Genomic DNA, 20,944 nt, shown 5'->3' on the forward strand with positions numbered 1-20,944 from the left:
GAGCTGAGCTGAACTGAACTAAACTGATTGGAGATGAACTAAACTAAACTGATTGGAGATGAACTGAACTAAAATTATGCTGAAGTGAACAGGCCCTAAGTTCATATAATAAGTTTTATAAGGAAGAGGATATGGACGGTAAGGTTACATTTTTCCTCAATCATATAATTCCAACATTGAAAGGATTTGGTATATTAAAGGAGGGAGGGAAAAATGAATCCTTCCATTTCTTGTCCTTCCCTTCTATGGTTTCCAAACAAGAGATGATAGATCTCTTCTTTTCTTTTCTCTTTCTTTTCCCCCAATTCTCTCAATCCAAACAAAGTGTTATAGATCGAGGAGGGTTTTTTTTAAAAAAATAAATAAATAAATAAATTATTTTATGAATAAAATATAGTATTTATGTTTTTTTTATTATTGTAATAACCTTCAAATATTCTTTATTGGGATTTAGGACTATATAATACTTAATTAAAACTACCTAATTTGATTGTAATAAACTTCAAATATTCTTCATTGGGGTTTAGGACTATATAATACTTAATTGGGACTGTCTAATTTGATTGTAATAGCCTTCAAATATTCTTTACTGGGATTTGGGACTATATATAATACTTAACTAGGTTAATCCCATGCGATGCACGGTTTAAATATAATTAAAAACTTACTTATATGTGTGTAATATAAATATTTTAAGCAAAACATAATAAATTGTTCTCGATCCCTTTAGTTAGATTAATTAAGCTAAAAAATATTCTAATTAACTTCATAGTTATAATAAAATTTTTAAAATGTTAGCATTCGTTTTTTATTCATTATAGAAAATTTGAAGAATTAATAAAAAGGGAAAAATAATCCAAACTCTACCATCACTAATAAATTGTGTAATTAGGGCCTGTTCATATTTACTTATTTTCAGTTCAGTTCAGATCAGCTCAGTTGTTAATTTTTTTGTTTTAGATGTTTTATCATATTACAACAACGACAATAATAATAATAATAATAATAATAATAATAATAATAATAATAATAATAATAATAATTATAATAATAATAATAATAATAATAATAATAATAATAATAATAATACGGGCCTGTTCATATTTACTTATTTTCAGTTCAGTTTAGTTCAATTTAGTTCAGTTCAGCTCCAATCAGTTCAGTTCAGTTTAGCTCTAATCAGTTCAGTTTAGTTTTATGCATTTTTATTTTCAGTTCAGTTTAGTTCAGTTCAGCTCCAATCAGTTCAGTTCAGTTCAGCTCAGTTCAGTAAATATGAACAGGCCCTAATAATAATAATAAAATAATAATAATAATAATAATAATAATAAAAATAATAATAATAATTATTATTATTATTTTAAATTATATTCGTCGTTCAAAATGGTCACATGTTTTTTTATAGTTGAACTCATTGACAAAATGAGAGTACTACACAACAGTTACTAGCTTTCATAATCGGTTAGTTGTTCGTCTTCTTCTTCTTCATTAAGTTGCTCCATTACCTCGGCATTCCTCTGAATTGACTCCCACATCTGATCAGTTATTTGGTTACGTACAATATCCATATCTGCTTTTCTGTTATCATCGTACATAGTATGATCTTCTGTTGGTCCCATGACTTCAACTTGGTGCGTGAATGGAATCCCTAGTTCATGTAAACGAACAAAATTGTGTAGAGTACAACAAGCAACGATTATTTGCAATTGATAGCAAAAGTCCATTTGCGGCATCGAATTAGGTTGTAGAACCTTCCACCTATTTTTCAGAACCGCACAATATTGAAGAATACTTTTTATTTTTATATATATATTTAAAATATAATACACAAAAATTTAATAGTTTAAAATATAATAATTTAAAATACAGAGTTATTTTTAAAACACTTTTATATTTTTCACAATCCGCTATATATATTATCATTAATTTTCATAAACATTTTCATATATTTTTATGCATTTTAATTTTCCAGTTCAGTTCAGTTCAGCTCCAATCAGTTCAGTTCAGTTCAGTTTAGCTCCAATCAGTTCAATTCAGCTCAGTTCAGTAAATATGAACAGGCCCTTAATCATTTTAGCCATAAAAGCTTTTACAAAAATGTATAATTAGGGCCTGTTCATATTTACTTATTTTCAGTTCAGTTCAGCTTCAATCAGTTCAGTTCAGTTAAGCTCTAATCAGTTCAGTTCAGTTTTATGCATTTTAATTTTTCAGCTTAGTTCAGTTCAGTTCAGTTTAGCTCTAATCAGTTCAGTTCAGTTTAGTTCAGCTCCAATCAGTTCAGTTCAGTTCAGTCCAGTTCAGTTCAGCTCCAATCAGTTCAGTTCAGTTCAGCTCAGTTCAGTAAATATGAACAGGCCCTTAATCAATAATTTTCAAATATTAGCTTTTTTTTAAAAGGAAAAAAAAAGAAAAAAAAAGAGAGAATGATGTCACAAATAAATTAGGAGGTATATTTTTTTTATAAGAAGCTGACACATGTACAGTTTGATGTCAGCGGTAATTAATTTAGTACTAGTTATAGATTGGGACTGCCTAATTAATTTGATTGTAATAACCTTCAAATATTCTTTATTGTGATGTTTGGGACTGTATAATACAATACTTAATTGGGTATGCCTAATTTGATAATAACCTTCAACTATTCTTTATTGAGACTCTATAATACTCAATTGGGACTACCTAATTTGATTGTAATTATCTTCAAATTTTCTTTATGGAAACTCTATAATACTTAATTGAGACTACCTAATTTAATTGTAATGTATAACCTTCACTTTTTTTATTGAGATTTATAATACTTAATTGTGACTATCGAATTTAATTGTAATAACCTTCAACTTTTCCTTATTGGGACTCTATAATACTTAATTTGGACTGTCTAATTAAGTTGATTGTAATAAACTTCAACTTCTTTTATTGAGACTCTATAATACATAATTGGGACAGCCTAATTGATTGTAACGACCTTCAATTTTTATTTTTTTTTATTGAGACTCTATCATATGTAATTGGGACTGCCTAATTGATTGTAACAATGTAGACACCTAAAAATGTCTCCCCAAAACCAAACCCGATGATGAACAACCTTTTACCGCTATTATTGGTCGGGTTGAGTATTTAATCTTGGAGTGCTTAAATCCATATTTTCATTTCATGAACCAACCCAACTCCTAGCCCATTTCCCCAAACTATAACTTATTTTCCTCTTTTCGTGCTTTTAAACCCAAAATAATTTATTTCGTGCCCTTTAAAAACATTTATTTCGTGTCCTTTTTATAAAAACGTTTGATCTAGTTTATTTTGGTCCATAATCTGGGTCCAATGATTAAATAGATGGATGGGTCTTGAAAAGATCTTTCCAAATATATATTATAAGCCCAAATCCGAGTTATAACGAATAAGTTATGGCTAAAATATTAAACTGAACCCAAACCAAACTTAAGCCCACCTTACCTACGACCCAATGATCATGTGGAGGGTCCAAATTATTTAATCTCATTCCTAAACCAATTAGGATTAATTAGAAGCTTCTTTAAGTTTCTAAAAGATCTTGATTATCCTTTTTGAAAAGATAAGATTAAATAGTTTGAAATTGAATAAACCTCCTTTTTTTTTAAAGTCCTAATTTTATCCGAATTGAAAGACGTTAAAAGATAGACAGATATTATTTTTGTGCCTCATAGTTTTTATCCAAATTTTATATGGTTGGATAGCCCTTGAAATTATCTTTCCAATGATATATTATAATATCAATTCCGAGCTATAACGGAAAAGATATGAATAAAATGTCAAACTATATCCAAAACTGACACCGTCTCACTATTTCGGCTATATCTTTTGTTCTACAAAATATTTTAATCTGATTCTAATTGGGTTAGAAAGTAGACTTCAATAGATTTTCAACAATATCTTTTTCATCTTATTCCAATTTCTGGATCAAAAGATATGATAAAAACAAAAACCGCAAAAACTGCTGTCTATCGAGTTTTATTCCGATTTAATTCGGATCTTTACTTAAGTTTTCGACCCTTCTTTTTCCTCTATAAATAGAGGTCTTATCTCCCCTTTTTTCAAACATCAACAAGCTTGATCATAATATCATTCTCTCTTTTTCTCTTTTATACCAAAAATCATTCTATTCTCTCTCCCATATTCTAAGCCTTAAACCTATATTCCTAATTACACCATTCTTCCCTTAAGCAATCCAAGGAGTCTATACTAAACCCGAGGTTCCGTCCTTAAACCAAGACGTGAAAGGTATAAATAACTGAGGGTTTGGACCAAATCAAGTCTATATTTATTTAATTTAATTTCCATTTGCTTTATATTTTCATTGAAGTTACTAATAGTTTATTCATGATGTAGCAATTTAAAGGAACGCGTAGAATGTGAGTAATTAATCAATTTAATTACTCTTATTTTATTTTAATATTGCTAGTATCATGATTAGGGTTATTGACTAACGCTATTATTGTTGAATTGCTTCCAATATTAATGTTTATTCTATTATTACTATGATCACCATATTGCATATTAAAGGGAATATGTAATTGAAAATCACGCCTAATAAGATAATTTGGACAACCGGTTTAGGTTTCTTTTAATCTTGTTGCTAATTGAAGTGATCACGAATATTTTAGAGTTATGTGTTGCATTAATATTCAACCAATTTAGCTTAATAATAGATTGAAGCAAATTGAATTTTTGTTTGTATGTCTTTGAGATCGCAGGAATCACTTTTCACAATAAGAATTGAGTAGAGGCCAATACGGGCAAATGTGACTCCATGACTCACTTCGTACCACCATCCCCGATCCTCTTTTCGTGGTTCCGAACCATATGGAGTTAGTAATCTCATGGATTATGAATGGGGTGTAACCTTCACGGGTCAATCGTTGTTGCCTATCGTTGTCCCTTATTCGTGGTTGCCTTTTATGATCCGTGAACGGTTTACAAGTTCCTTAAAAACTTGTTGGCGGCTCCCTACTTTGCTTTGTCCCTAATCGTAATGTCAATTCCCACTTCCTATGATTGCCAAGCATATTCACCACATGCTTTAACGTAGGCGCACTTCGAACGACGCCTACAAATAACCTTTAACTTTTCTTATTGAGACTATATAATACTTAATTGAGACGACCTAATTGATTGTAATAAGACTAATAACAACATTCAAATATTCGTGAGTGAGACTACATTAATACAAGTACTTATTTGGACTACCTAATTTGATTGTTCTAAATATAATCCATCAAATTTTATAGGTTTTTTTTGTAAAAAAGTAATATATATATATATATATATATATATATATATATATATATATATATATATATATGTAAATATATACATAATTTAAGTTGTAATTTGAATTTGAGCAATCCTTATTAGAACTTATTCTGAACTGAACTTATTTAAACTTGAAAAAAGTGAAAATAAGGCGAACAAAATGGACCCATAGTTTTAATTAATTCATACGTTGTACTTAATTTGGTTTGTAAATGACTTATTTAAGTATTTTTGCTACCTAATACACATACTTTTTGAAAAACTAATACACATACTTTTAAGCACTTGCTAAAAAGAATCTTTTTAAAATATATTTACTAAAAATTATGACCGAAAATTTAAAAAAAATCACAATATTTAATATAGTTAACTTTGACATGAACAAAATAAAATAGTAGACCCATAATAATTTATCATTACTGAATATTAGTCAGATTGCCTAACATTACACAATGTACAAGTATACATATAATGTTAGATTGTTAGTGATACAGAACGAAAGATGAAATTTAACCATCCAAAGAGCTCTTAAGTATGCTACGTTTATACTAGTGAAATTTAAGGACCAAAAGTTTTCAAATTAATATTTTAAACAAATCTCACCAATAAGGCAATACTGCTATGACATGTGGTACATTAACTGGTTATTAACCTATACATTTATACAACCAGTCATGAAAGTTGGCTTATTTTTAAATAAAAATGTTATACATAGCCCTTAGGGCTACATATAAGCATTAAATTCTCACTTAAACGTATAAATTTAGGAAATCATCAAAATATAGTCACGAATTAAACTAATTTACGCGTGTTTTTAATTTGTCATGAATTTTTAATTTTATATAATTTTCAAGAGTGTATTTAATGTTTATATAATTATATATAACCCTTAGGGCTACATATAGGATATAACATTACCCATTTTTAAATTACTCGTAATGAAAGTTAAATTTAATATTGGAACTTTGTAAGACAACCCAAAATCAACTTATTGTTGTTAATTTAATAATTGAAACTTTGTAAGTCATGAAAGTATATACCTGTGATTATGATAAAATGATTGCATATTTACTATTAACCATGGCTATATTTTTATTGTAAAACAATCATATCATTAACATAAATGCATAATTATAATAATTTAATTAAGGAAAAGATATAAACTGAAGATCAATTTGACAGAAGATACATTTAATCACTATTATTATCCTCTCATTGGTTATACCGTGACCAAGTTCCATTTTTTTTTTTTTTTTTTTTTTTTTTTGCAAATAGTTCCAAATTTATAGTAGTTATATCTTTGTAATTTAAGTTAAAATAAATATTCTAACCTAAAATTATGCATCCACTATTGTATATAAGGATAAGGATAAGGAAAAGGATAATCTCTTAGCGTAGTCGTCCGTAGTCGACGACTACGGCAAAATTTTTAATGATCATGGGGGTTTGATAGCACCATAGCATAGAGATTGGCAATTGTATGGTTTGATATATATATATATATATATATATATATATATATATATATATATATATATATATATATTACATTATACTAAAGGCGAATCTGGTATGACACTTGTCAGGTTTTGATTAAAAAAATTTCCGCTACTTTTACTTTCCTTTTTTTAATAAATATTTATGAACATTATTTTATAATATCCTATAATATTTAAATTTCAATTTGACAACTATATATAAAGTATATTTTACATGCATTCAATGAAAATATTTTGACATATAATATTTTATAATAGGTATTTTATGGAAAAGAAAATCCAAGTATTTGTTTCAATTAAAAATATAGATTTTTATTTTGAATTAATTATTGTTAAATGAACATTATAATTTATAAATATGCTAAGTAAAAACCGTGCATTGCACGGGACTTAAACTAGTGTGTGTATATATATATGTATATAAATATGTATATATATATATATATATATATATATATATATATATATATATATATATATATATATATATATATATGTATATATATAGGTGAGAGATCCCATGAGAATAGCTCTTTATATGAGAAATCTATCATATATGAGAATACATCACAACCATTTAATAAAACAAGATCTAACAGCTGAGATCACTCCAAGAGTAATGGCAAAAATGTAAATTTATGCTCAAATATAAACCCCTCACAAACCTAAAACCCACGCATTCTACTTTGCTCAAATTATCAGCTTCTCTTGTTCTTAGGTAAGTAATTCAATTCTTATGATTAAGTTCTTATGATTTAGTTCTTTAAATTCTTAAGAGTTTTTTATGCGATTTTTGTTAATTTTTGAAGTGATTTTTTGCTTCGATTTTTATGCGATTTTTCGATTTTTTTGCTCCAATTTTTTGTTGCGATTTTGTTTGATTATGTTTGCTGCGATTTTTTTCGATTGACTCTTTGATTTTGTTTGATTATGTTTGCTGCAATTTTAATTCTTATAATTTTGTTTGCTGCGATTTTGTTCGATTTTCAATTATGTTTGATTATGTTCGATTTTCATCAAGCATTGTTTGCTTTATCTTTGATTATGTGGAGTGCTTTTTTCTTTGATGTGGAATTTATTAAACTTAATTGCTTGGATTGAATTTATTTTTGCAGGTTCATTATATTAGGTTGACAATTATGGATGAACAAGCAAATAATGAAGCAGGTTTTTTTTTTGTTTTTTTTTTTATTAAATTGGATGTTTTTATGTACAACATGTTCCAAAATCGTAGAACATGGTTGAAAATTTTAGAACATGTGTGTATAAAATTAGAACATGTTGGTAGGAAAGCAAGGGAAAGTAATAAATGAGAATGTAGATGAGTGAAATTTGATAAATAATTTGGATCATTTGATAAATAATTTAGAACAAATGAGTAAAATTTTGGAACATGTTTTGATTTTTCTAATGGGATGTCTAAAATCATGTGTTCTAAATATTTGATCATGTGTTCTAAAGTTTTAGTCTAATGTTCCAAATTATGCTGTAAATAATTAAGTAAACTTTAGTCTTAAATCTATGCTCTAAATAATGTCTTCTGTTCTGATTTAATCATGTGTTCTAAATATTAAATCATATGTTCTAAAATTTTTATAACTTGTTAAAATTACTTTTGTGCAGAAATAATTAACAACAACGAACAACTTGATAATGTTTCTAATGCCAATGCAAGTGTGCCAACTACTCCTACAGTAGTACCTATATTAACTCCCGGAGGAACAAAAGAATGGTTTCCTATGTGCCGCAATGAGTTAAAACCTGCAATAGGAATTAAATTTAATAGTGTTGACGAGGGTGTTGAATTTTATAAATCATATGCACTTGCTGCTGGTTTTAACACTAGGAAGTCTACCAGTAAAAGGCATACAGAGAAAAAATTGGCATTCCAATATGTCTTATGCAACAAACAGGGTTTCAAGGAGAAGAAAAAGCCTATTGTTGAGAGTATTCTAAATGATAAAAAAGGACAAAGCAAGGAAGGCAAGATTTCAATAACAAGAAAAAGATTAGTCACTCGTGTTGGGTGCAAAGCTCTTATGGTTCTAAAACATTGTGAAGATGAAAAGTATATAGTAACACAGTTCCACGAAGGACATACTCATCCCCTCTACACACCAAGTTGTAATCTATTTCAAAAAGAAGGAAGAAAGATGAACATTTTGCACAAAAAAATGATTGCTGATAACTCTAAGGTAACTCTTTCATAAATTTTTATAGTGCGTTCTAAAATTTTACTCATATGTTCTAAAATATTATTCACATGTTCCAAAAGTTTCTTAATATGTTCTAAAACTTTTTTGTGCCTATAATAGGTGAATATTGGCCCTGTAAAAACTTTTCGAATGATGAAGGAAATACTTGGAGGTTATGATAATGTTGGAGCTTCCAAGCAAGATTTTAAAAATTTTCACTGAGATTTAAAAACATTCATTCAAGGTTCCGATGCTCAAATGTTTGTAGACAATTTCACAAAGAAAAAAGTTGATATGGAGTGCTCTTTTTTTTTTAAAGTTGATGATGATTCTTGTCTTTCTAGAGCTCTTTGGGCGGACCCTATTTGTAAAAAAAATTATGCTCTCTTCGGCGATATGATATCATTTGACACCACTTACCAAACTAACAGGTGATTCATATAATTCATGTGTCTTATTTTTTGAATTATGTTTTGAATGTTCTAAAAATGCTTCTATTGTTCTAAATTTTAAGTCTAAGTTATGTTTTATATGCTCATAAGATTTAGCAACTAACTTTTCATTCAAATGTTTTAATAGTGATTCTTATGTTCCAATTACAATTAAGTAAAATATTAATCTTGTGTTCTAAAATTTTAATCATATGTTTTAAATTTTTATTCACATGTTCTAAAATTTGCTTTTTATGTTATAAAGTTTAAGTCTAATGCTCCAACTTATGTGTTATAAACTCATAACCTTTATGCTCTAAATTATAACCTTTATGTGTTATAAACTTCAGTCTTAAATCTATGCTCTAAATAATTTCTTCTGTTCTGATTTAATCATGTGTTCTAAATATTTAATCACGGGTTCTAAATTTTTATTCATATGTTCTAAATTTTTATTCACATGTTCTAAAACGGTAGTGCTATATTTTGTATGTAATGAAATTTGATCTTCATGTTCTAAACAGGTACAACATGGTATTTACTCCATTTCCAGGGGTTGATCATCACAAGAGTTGTATCACTTTTGCGGCTGGTTTCATAGCAAAGGAAGATATTGAATCATTTGAGTGGCTTTTCAAAACATTTCTTAAGGCAATGGGCAATAATGAACCTAATTGTCTGATCACAGATCAAGATCCAGCTATGAAAATTGTTGTTAGTAGAGTGTTTCAAAAATCTGAACGTCGGTTCTGTATGTGGCATATAATGAAAAAGTTGCCAGATAAAGTAGGGCGAGCGATCACAAAGGAGGAAACAGGATTCCTGAAAAAAATATGTGCCTGTGTTTGGCATCTTGAAATTGAGTCGGCTGAGTTTGAAGAAAGGTGGAATAAGGTGATGGTTGAGTTTGAATTGGAAGGTAATGAGTGGTTGTGTTATATGTACGAGATAAGGGATAAGTGGATTCTGGCATATTTCAGAGATGTGTTCCTGGGAGGAATAATGTGTACCACGTCAAGATCAGAAAGTGAAAATAACTTTTTTTGCTCCTTTATCAATCCTCACGTGTCACTTGTTGAGTTTTACGTGAGATATGAAGCTGCAATTGATGCCCAAAGACACGCTCAAGGTCAAAACGACAATGATTCAAAGCACAAATACCCAGAGTGCAAGACACCACTAGGGATAGAAAAGTATGCCTCAACCATATACACTATTTCTGTTTTTTATGATTTCGAATATGAGGTAGAAATGGCTTGTTTTGCTTGTGGGTGTGAAGAGTTTAAGAGAGAAAATGGATTAGAAATTGCAAAATTAAGTGAAGGGGGTCGGAGTAGAACATTTGATGTTATGTTTAATCCGACTAACCAAGAGACAACATGTTCTTGCAAGTTGTTTTATAGGCAAGGCATTCCATGCAGGCACATGGTTTGGGTTTGTAAAGCAAAACGGTTTGAAATTATTCCTAAGCAATATATTCTAAACAGATGGACTACTATGGCAACGAAAAGACCAATATTTGACCTAGGAGGAAATCTGTTGGAACAATGTGCCAATATAATCGACAAGAAAAAGTTGTTGAATGAGTTGTGGTCAGAGATACATAATTGTGTTAGTTTGGCAGAGGGTGACGATGAAGATATTAAAGACCTTGTGATTAATCTTCGAGGATTGAGGTTGGATTTGGAAGCTAAAATAAATGCAAGAAGTAATGGTGAAAGGAATGCTACTAACAAAGAAAAAGACATAGAACTATTAATTGGAGCTAGTGTTCCAAGTGAAATATCTATCAAACCTCCAAAAATTTCGAAGAACAAAGGTACAGGAGTTCATTTGTCAAATGTTGAAACGAGATCTGTAGAGACTTCAAATGTTGAAACAAGATCTATAGAGACTTCAAATGTTGAAACAAGATCTGGAAGTGGGAAAAGACTAAAGGGGGACAAAGAAAAGGCGGTAGAACAAAATCAGAAAAAAAAAAAAAAAAAAAAAAAAAAAAAAAGAGGTTATGCAAAGGTTGTGGGGAATTGAGTCACCACGATATTCGAAATTGTCCAAAAAAAGTTAGATGATACTTAATAATTTTGGAACATTTTTTTGAATTTGCGTATTGAATAACACTTTTTCTATTATAGAAATGATTATAGTTTGGAACTTGTGAGTTTAATTTAGAACATATGTATTAAAATTTAGAATATTTGTATTAAAATTTAGAACATATGACTAAAATTTTAGAATATATGAGTTATAATTAGTAATCATGTGTGGTGTATGGTTTCAATGCAATTTCAAAATTTTGATTTAGACCATATGATTAAAATTAATCACTTAAATTCTTAGTTCTTAAATACATGAGTAATATTTTGACAATAGTATTTAGAGCATATGATTAAAACTTTAGAACATATGACTAAAAATTTAGAACATATGAATTATAATTAGTATTTAGAGCATATGACTAAATGTTTAGAACATATCACTAAAAATTTAGAACATATGAGTTATAATTAGTATTTTGATCACAAGAAAGACAAGTCAAGCTTATATATTCGAATACAACCTTTTAGAAAAATAGTTTGCGAGTGAAGGCTTACAATTTAAAGTACTATACAAAATTCTACATGCTATTTCTAAAATTATATTACAAACTATTTTCTTTAGCCCATTTCCGTGATCATGAAGTAATCTCATGATGTAGCTCATTTTCCTTGTGTGATAATATCTTAGCACAAAAATCCACCCTCAATTTCTTCATTTGATTGATTTGCAATATAATAAGATAAAATCATTACACTTTGGTATCCGCTATCTCACTTTTTACATCATTATTAAAAAAATAATAATAAGATTTACACAATTTGGAACATATGTATAAAATTTTAGAACATATGTATAAAAATTTAGAACATATGAACATGAGTAATACTATAAAACAAACTTACATCATTCAATTTTATTCCGCTATCCCAATTGGTATCTTTCTCACCATGATAGGTTTCCATGTGTTTAAGCAAAAACACGCCGCAATCATCATTGTTATCATTTGTCCTCCAACTCATTTTTAACGTCCTAGTTTTGAAACTAGAAACCTCTTGATCGCATTTTGATCTCTTGGTTGACAAGAACATGGAAAAAGCCCTCAACTAAAATTAAACATTAAAATAAGTATTAGAAAATATTAAGAATGTATAAGTACTATTTGGAACATGAAATTTTTTAAAAACATCTGATTTAGAACATATGAGTATAATTTTAGTACATCTGAGCTAAACTTTAGAACATTGAAATAAATGTTTAGAAAATCTAATTCTAAGCACAAGTAAATGAGACAGATAGATATTACCAAATTCTTCGGGTTGTTTTTGTATTTGTGCCAAAAAGAATTTTTATATTCCAAATATCTGTTGTCAATCACGTCGAGAGTCTTGTTGAGAAAATTCACACAAAGCAGGTAATAATGTGATGAAGATGCAACTGGAAAAAATACCTGCATATAATAATAGATCATGAAATCGAAATAAGAAAAAAAGAAGAAAGCTTATAAAGAAGAAAATCTATATTCAAATTCTTTTGGATTTCTTAATGTCTTACCAAGTGAACTCTATCAAAGTTTTGCACTTTAGAGTGATTCATCTCTTTATCCAACCTTTCAAATAAAGTATGATATCTATCTTGAATTTTCACAGTTGGAGAAAAGTGATAATTCGTACACAAAATTTCCTGAAATCATGTAAAAATAAGTTATGAAATCTCAATTTATAACATGAAAGAAGCCAAGTTCAATATTAAGAATCATACATAAGCTTGCATTGAAAAAAACAATCTGTTTGTTGACCCTGGGGTTCGTCTTCTGTTTTCAATGTTCAATATGAATGACCAAGCATCAACAATGTTATTAAACACATGATTGTTCGCTGCAAGGCTTGACATCTCATCACTACGGATTGTAGTTTGACCATCATCATATAAAATCTCACTACAAACATAAAAACAAATAGCATTAAATGTTATAATATAAGATTAAACCTTATAATATATAAATACTAAGTTAGAACATATGAATACTAATTTAGAACATATGAATACTAATTTATAACATATGATTAACAAATCAGAATACATGACTAATTATTTTAAAATTACTAAGTAAATTTAGAGCTTACTTAGGTAATCCATTGGAAAATGCATACTCTGCCATTCTCTTCTTGTGTCCATCAACCTTTTTGAATATGTTGTCATACTGAACTATAAAAGGTGAACGAATACAGTTTGGAAGGTTTTCGGGACATCTTTTCTCCCTTTTTCCTACATTTCCTTTCCTGTAAATATATAGGTGAACGAATACAAATATTTAATGAGCAGAATATTTCAAAAAAAAAATACCACAAATTCTAAAATTATAAATGTATATATATAATTAGTGTCCCAAAACAAACAAACTAATAATTAGTGTTCTTAAAAAATAAAATATTAATTCATCAATAATTAATAGTGTCCCTAAACATAACTACATTACCCCTCCATCTTATCATCTTCTTTCTCATCATTGTTCTTGTTCTTCACTTCATTTGCTTGAATATTGTTCTTCTTTCCATGAACATATTGTTGGACTTTAGCACCTGAGCATGCTCCTCCTAAAATTGAAGTGGAAAACCCTTGAGTTTGAGGAGGAGGAGGAGGAATCCCTTGAGTTTGAGAAGGAGGAGGAGGAGGAGGAAAAGGAGGAGAAGGTCATTGAGTTTGAGGATGAGGAAGAGGAGGAGAAGACCCTTGAAATTGAGGAGGAGGAGGAGGAAGAGGGGAAGAAGGCTCATGAGTTTGAGGAGGAGGAGGAAGAGGGGAAGAAGGCTCATGAGTGTGAGGAGGAGTAGGTGTTTGAGAATGAGAAAACAAATCAAAACTCGGAGGAGTCATCTCAAAAGGCGTCTTTTTCTTCCCTTTGAACTTTTCCCATGATCTTTTCATAACATCATCTAACTCCTTGATGAAAGCTCGTTCGTCAAACAAATGCTTGTCTTGACTTAGAATGGAGGGGCTGTCCTTTTGTTTTTCTTCCTTTCTCATGGAATACTTATTCCAAATATTCTGAATAAATGTGTTCATATCATATGCTTCTTCTTTAGCAAATATTTCATTCGCCTTATCCAACATGGCATGCATCTCACTTAAATTCTCAGCAAGCTTCTTAGCCAATGTTCCGAATTTTTGAAGGAATTCCTAACAAACAAAAGTTATATAAATTTAGAACAATTGAATAACCATGTAAAACATCTGATTTAAGTTTAGAACATCCACTTTATATATTTAGAACATATGACTAAATATTTAGAACATGTGGGTATATATTTAGAACAAATAATAAAATATTTAGAACATATAACTAACTATAATAAGACTTTAGTTTAAAACATGTTCCAAAAAAATGCATACCAGCATTTCATTAGAACCACTAACATCACTTCCACCAAGTTCGGGATCTCCAGCCACTTGTGATACATTGTTATCATACCTATCAACTTCCATTCTATCAAGTACATGTCCCTTTCCAAATCCTCTTTTCATTTCCAATTTCATCCGTTCCTTGCAAATCTTTCTTCCAAACAGACATGAGTGGGAATTGCCTTAGATTGCTTATTTTAGATCTTTGCAAACGATCAAAATAGCATATCTAATACAAATATACAAAAAAAATGCGTTAAACAAGGACAAATTTAGAAAAAGACAAATTAATATAAAAATGTACAATATATTAAAAAAAAAGAAATTACCATCAAGAAAGGCAATGGACCGGTGAAGAAAGCTGAACCACCTTGCCATTCCGATACAGATGACTTTAAACTCCTATAAACATATTCACACCAATCCAAACATTCGATCTTCTTTGTATCCATGCAACTATACAAGAACCTGTAATTTAACGATGGGTTGGCAGTGGATCTCATACAACAATTGACAACAGAAACTATAAAATGCCAAATGAATTCATCACACACAGGTTGCTTCTTTAACTCTTCAATTCGATTAATAATCACAGAGTTGGATGGACTTCCACAACTTAACCCAAAATAAGATCTCCATTGTCTAATAAAATCAACCCATTCTTCATCCTCCTCTTGCTGCTGCTCTTTAATAATTTCTCCTCCCATCGGCAATTCATAAACCAAATGTATGTCTACAGGTGTAATTTCAATCTCTTGGTTCCTCTCAAGAACTAAAGACACCCTATCACAGTCAAAACTCGACACAAGCTTAGAGCAAAATACAGATTTATGTGCATCTAAATCCAAATCTAAGAAACCTCCAAAGCCAATTTTTCTAATAGCTGCCTTATGAGATTTTGGCAAATCTTTAAGCACGGTGTTCATAAAATTCTTGGGAGTAATTCGTTGACTTAATGCTCTACATTCCATTTGATCTGCATGAACAACTTCAATATCATCATCAGAATCACTCTCATCAACCTTTCTTTTCCTTTTTTTCCCTCTGCCTTCCTTCTTTGGTTCTTTCTTCATTGCTTTGTTTTTCAGAACATCTTTAGCTCTAACTTTAAGTTTCCCCTTAATTTGATCACCTTCTTTATTATCTACATTGGTACTCTTGTTTGCATTTCCAGAAGATGTTGTAGCAAACTGATTAGAGGTTGTAGCAGCATCAACACCAACAAGATTATCACTGCAAGTTATAGACATATAACATATATAAAGGTTAGAACACAAGGGAATAATTAGAACAGAACATATGTGTAATAATTTAGAACATTTGTACAAAAATTTAGAACATATGAGTAAAAAATTTAGACATAAACTTGTAGCAAAAATTAACAATTGAACTATAATGTGTACATACTGCAATACTGAACAAAATTCAAGAGGAAAACATAAAAATGTGAGTAAAATAAGAGTTAAAATTAGAATTAAATTTAGAACATACAAGTAAAGTTTTAGAACATATGAGTAAAATTTTAGAACATATCTAACATGCATAAAAAATTAATCAATATCCATTGATGATTACAAAACTTTGAATGTGATCGTTGTTTATAGCTTCCAGTAAGGATGACTCCACAATTGGACTTCTAGACCACTGCACATCATTTTTACAGCTTCATCACCATCACTTTTTTTCTTTTTGACAAGTGCTTCATCACCATCACTATTCACAAAAAAAAAAAAGAAGAGTAGGTTAGAAGCTTAAAACAGAGATAAAAAACAAGGTACACTTGCTAATCTTGGCAGCCTAATTTTATTCACACAAAAAAAAAGACAAGGCCATAATTCAGCAAGACTGCACCTGCTGCAACCCTGCCAACACTGCTGCTGCCGGTGTCCTGGCAAGGTTGCAGCAGCTACTGCCGTGGTCTACAAGGCTGCAGCTACTGCTGTTGCAGTGGCCTGGCTAGGCAGCAGCTGTTGCTACCCTGCCAAGGCTGTTGTTGCCAGTGTCCTGGCAAGGCTACAGCAGCTACTGCCGTGGTCTGCAAGGCTGCAGCTGCTGCTGCCCTGCCGAGGCTGCTGCTGCAGGTGGCCTGGCTAGGCAGCAGCTGCTGCTGCCAGCCGAGGTTGCTCCTGGCAAGGCTGCAGCTGATGCTGCCTGCCGAGGCTGCTCCTGGCAAGGTTGCAGCTGCTGCTGCTAGCAAGGCTGCAGCTGCTGCAGCTGCTGCTGCTGCTGCCCTGCCGAGGCTGCTGCAAGCTAGGCAGTAGCTGCTGCTGCCCTGCCGAGTTTCGAGTTTTTCTAGTTGCTAAGTTTCTTTTCCAAGTTATGCATGTCTAAAGCTAGTCCCTTACTCTTTAATCATAGTAGCCTATATACAAATCACTGCCTCAAGTTAAATTTCAGGTTAGCATTTTATCGAACAGGTTATAAGCATCCAAAAATGATTTGTAAAAACCTAACAAATTTGACACCAAAACCAATGGAAGTTAACTAATACTATATATGCTTAAGAAATTCGAGCCAAACCCCCCCCCCCCAAATCGAGCAAAACTGAGCCCTAATTTTTGTGTTCAAACATGATAATTTAAAAATTAAACCAAAATCAAATAATTAAACCCTAATAAAATCTCTACTTACTGATTTGATGGACAAATGGCTTGTATTGGAGATTTATCCATACATTGTGAATCGATTGATCTACAAAAAATTTAACGAAAATTAACAAAAAAAAGAGGAGAAAAATGTGAAAAAATATAATCAAAATTCATAAACATAAACTTATTACCTTCTTTCATAAGTAACAATTGGAGATGTTGGTAGAATTTGATTTGAATCCATATTCTGATTCACGAAGTAGCATGCATGAACTAGGGTTTAGAGAGTGGATGGAATTTAGAGAGAGAAAAACCTAATTTTAGAGAGAGAAAAAAATCAGTGAAAGTGAAAAAAGAGAAGGGGGTATATCAGCAAACAAAATTACGATTTTGCCATTACTGTAGAATGTTTTGGGCGGTTAGATTGAATCTAATCTACGGCTAAGATGTATTCTCATATAAGTGAGTTTCTCATATAAGACCTAAATTCTCATAAGAGCCTTCCCCTATATATATATATATATATATATATGTATATACATATATATATATATATATGTATATATATACTCGACTGTGCATCCTCATTTTCTAGTGTAACTTGTGCTACCTAACTATACTACGTTAAGTTACATTACCGTGTATGGAGTTACACATGGCTGTGTAGTCAAATTTGACTCCAAAACACTATGTAGTCGACTAGAAATTTAGAAACTTCTTGCACTCGGATATACACATAGCTTATTAAGATTCTAAGAACATAGCTTTCAAATTATAGAGGTGAGATAACCCAAATAAGAGAAAGACATTCGTTTGCCCGAGTTATAAACAGGTCCGTTTATAAGATTTTGGTGGCCAAGGTCTGTATGGTCCTTTCAGTCTGACCATCAGTTGCAGGGTGAAAAGTTGTACTCATCAATAACTTAGTTCCCATGGCCTTTTGTAAACTTTGCCAGAAGTTAGATAGGAATCTCGAATCACGATCTGAAATAATATCTGTAGGAACTCCATGATACTTCACCACAAACTTCACATATGCCCTTCCCAATTGATCCATATATAGACCAAATGTTTTTCATAGGTATAAAAGTTGCAGACTTAGTCAATCGATCCACAATAACCCAACTTGTGTCATTTCCTGCCCTGGTTTTTGGTAATGCCCCCACAAAATCCATGGCGATCGAATCCCACTAGTGGTACTTCCAAGGATTGAACCATTCCTTGTGGCCTTCGATGCTCTATCTTCAACTTCAGGCATGTTAAGCATTTTGCCACAAACTCTGCTACTTCACTCTTCATGTATGGCCACCAAAAGACCTTCTTCATATCTTTATACAACTTATCCCCTCCAAGATGCATTGAATAAGGAGAGTTATGGGCCTCCTCCATCAGTCTCTGCTTGATGTCCCCACGATGTTGTGGAATACACCATCTCCATTTAAAACGAATACTTCCCTCGGCTGCAATAGTAAAGTCTAAAACCTTCCCTTTCTCAATCTTCTCTTTTTTGCCTTCAACTTCGAGTCTCCCAACTAACTTTCCCTAATTTCATCATAAATAGAAGGTTGCACTGCCAAGGCATTCAACATCTTACTGACCTCTCTGTGCTCCACCACTTCCAATTCATCTTCCGAAATTCCACACACAACTGGTCTGGTAAAATCATCATATCCATCAAATGACCGGTTTTCCTATTTAAAACATTAGCTACCACATTAGATTTCCCCTCATGATATTGGATATTCACACTAAATCAAGTGATTTATAAATTAAACAACTTTTATTAAATTAATCAACACTTTAGAGATCAAACCTTTAAATCTTAAAATTATGTATTTTAATTCATCATGAAAATCATTAACTTAAATATTTATACGTAACATTTATTCAAACAATCATTAAAACAAACAGTTTCCAAAACACACATTCAAAATTGTATCAAGGACCTAGCCACCTATACGTACCTTGATCACGAGAACAATAAGGTACGGCTACTAAACTTGACCACGACCGAGGGACTCCTCCTACACAAATAAAATAACCTTAATTATTATATGGTTAACAAAATAACACAAAACCATAAATACCATTCTATTGTGCATGAACTACCTAAATGTTAACCTTATCAAATCGATTTTTTTAATTTTTTTTTTTTATAAAAATAGCATATGTTAGTACTAAAAATAGTAACATTAGTATTAAAGTCTAACGTTGGCATCAAAATAGCACCAGTATCATAAATTAATAATAATAATAATAATAATAATACTCATGATGATGATGATGATGATGATGTAAGGAAGTAAAGGGTCGTCATTATAGTGCTAGAATTCTTGTTGCAAAAAGGAGGGCGAAAGAAAGAAAGTGCTAATTCCACCTTCTAGCAGCAGGTCACGGCAGCAGGACAGTTTAGAGGCAACAAAAGGTAGCGGAAAAGGTAATGTATGGTTGGTAGAAATGGTGGTGCGGTTGTGGTGTTTAATTGAGCAAGCAAGAAAGGAATAGAAGAGGGCGTGAGGTTGAGAGTAGAGTAAAGAGTTCTGAGTTTTGGTGTGAGGAATTTGTGAAGGATTGACGGTCTATTGATAGTGTTTAAGGGGTAGTAAGATAAAGTTCAAGGAGGAATGAGATAAGCATAGAAACATGATAAATTTAAGTTTGTTAAATGAATATGAGTGAAATTTAGGGCATGTTCTCATTGACTGAACTCAGCTGAATTGAACTGAACTGAAATGAATATTTTATAAGAGAAGGAAATTAGGAGCTGAATTGAACTGAACTGAAATGAATTTCAACGTAAGAGAACAGACCCTTAGTCTAGGTTAATTCATGTGGGAAAATCCAATGGAAAAAGATTAGAGATGGAAGTAAGATAGATGCTAATTTTGTTAAGGAAGATAGAAGGTAAGGTAAGATAAATTAAGAGGTTTAATAAGATAAAGCCATAAGATAAAGCCATAAGTAAGCCACCTTCAAGAAACTAACTCACGGCCAACATAATAATAATTTTGTTTTTTTTTTTAAAAAAAAAATAGTTTAAGATAATGATTTGATAATCAAGTAAAAATATATTAGATAATATCAAACTAAAATAGTTGTACATCATTAAATATGAACTGACCAAAATAATTAATTGTTATTATTGATTTAAAGTATTAAAATAATTAATTGTTCAAATAATTAGATACTTATGTTCGGCTCTAAAAATTAATTTTGGCTCCCAATTCAAATAATTGAATAAATTATTAAAAAAAAAATTTCAAAATTTCGGGGTATTACATGCAAATTGTACCAAATCGCAAAATTACAGTTTGGTGCGGCCTAAACCGCACTATGTACAACCCTACTCATACTGGGCATAAGTTTACTTTAAATCCACCTTTCACCCAAAAGCGTTGTGTGTGGGAGTGGTGTGTAATCTTAGGGAACGTACCGGCGATACAGTTATGCACCTTGATTGCGATGGAATTAATTTTCTAAGGTAGTGACGAAATTTCACC

At 30.8% G+C, this 20,944-nt stretch overlaps 2 protein-coding genes across 2 annotated transcripts; one reads left to right on the forward strand and one right to left on the reverse strand.

Annotated features, from left to right (window-relative positions):
* Nucleotides 1–7,930: 7,930 nt before the first annotated feature.
* LOC110715615 (protein FAR-RED ELONGATED HYPOCOTYL 3-like) lies at nt 7,931–11,558 on the forward strand. The gene is made up of 5 exons (XM_021894204.1): nt 7,931–7,958; nt 8,415–8,986; nt 9,107–9,183; nt 9,942–11,373; nt 11,553–11,558. The coding sequence occupies exons 1-5, from the start codon at nt 7,931–7,933 to the stop codon at nt 11,556–11,558; spliced, it is 2,115 nt and encodes a 704-aa protein (XP_021749896.1).
* Nucleotides 11,559–14,792: 3,234 nt separating this feature from the next.
* On the reverse strand, nt 14,793–16,106 carry LOC110715616. Its single transcript, XM_021894205.1, has 2 exons — nt 15,186–16,106; nt 14,793–15,085 (listed from the first exon to the last, which is right to left on the reverse strand). The coding sequence occupies exons 1-2, from the start codon at nt 16,104–16,106 to the stop codon at nt 14,945–14,947; spliced, it is 1,062 nt and encodes a 353-aa protein (XP_021749897.1). The 3' UTR covers nt 14,793–14,944.
* Between the last annotated feature and the right edge of the window lie 4,838 nt (nt 16,107–20,944).

The sequence above is a fragment of the Chenopodium quinoa genome, unplaced genomic scaffold (assembly GCF_001683475.1).
Source record: "Chenopodium quinoa cultivar QQ74 unplaced genomic scaffold, ASM168347v1, whole genome shotgun sequence".
In the NCBI taxonomy this organism is placed as follows: domain Eukaryota; kingdom Viridiplantae; phylum Streptophyta; class Magnoliopsida; order Caryophyllales; family Amaranthaceae; genus Chenopodium; species Chenopodium quinoa.

Excerpts from the sequence above, each read along its gene's own strand:
- LOC110715616 (XM_021894205.1), bottom strand. The coding sequence starts at position 16,106 with ATGTCTATAACTTGCAGTGATAATCTTGTTGGTGTTGATGCTGCTACA. Across the intron at positions 15,086-15,185 it reads GTCCATTGCCTTTCTTGATG|ATATGCTATTTTGATCGTTT; the intron begins GTAATTTCTTTT and ends TATTTGTATTAG.
- LOC110715615 (XM_021894204.1), top strand. The coding sequence starts at position 7,931 with ATGGATGAACAAGCAAATAATGAAGCAG. Across the intron at positions 7,959-8,414 it reads ACAAGCAAATAATGAAGCAG|AAATAATTAACAACAACGAA; the intron begins GTTTTTTTTTTG and ends ACTTTTGTGCAG. Across the intron at positions 9,184-9,941 it reads GATAATGTTGGAGCTTCCAA|GTACAACATGGTATTTACTC; the intron begins GCAAGATTTTAA and ends TGTTCTAAACAG.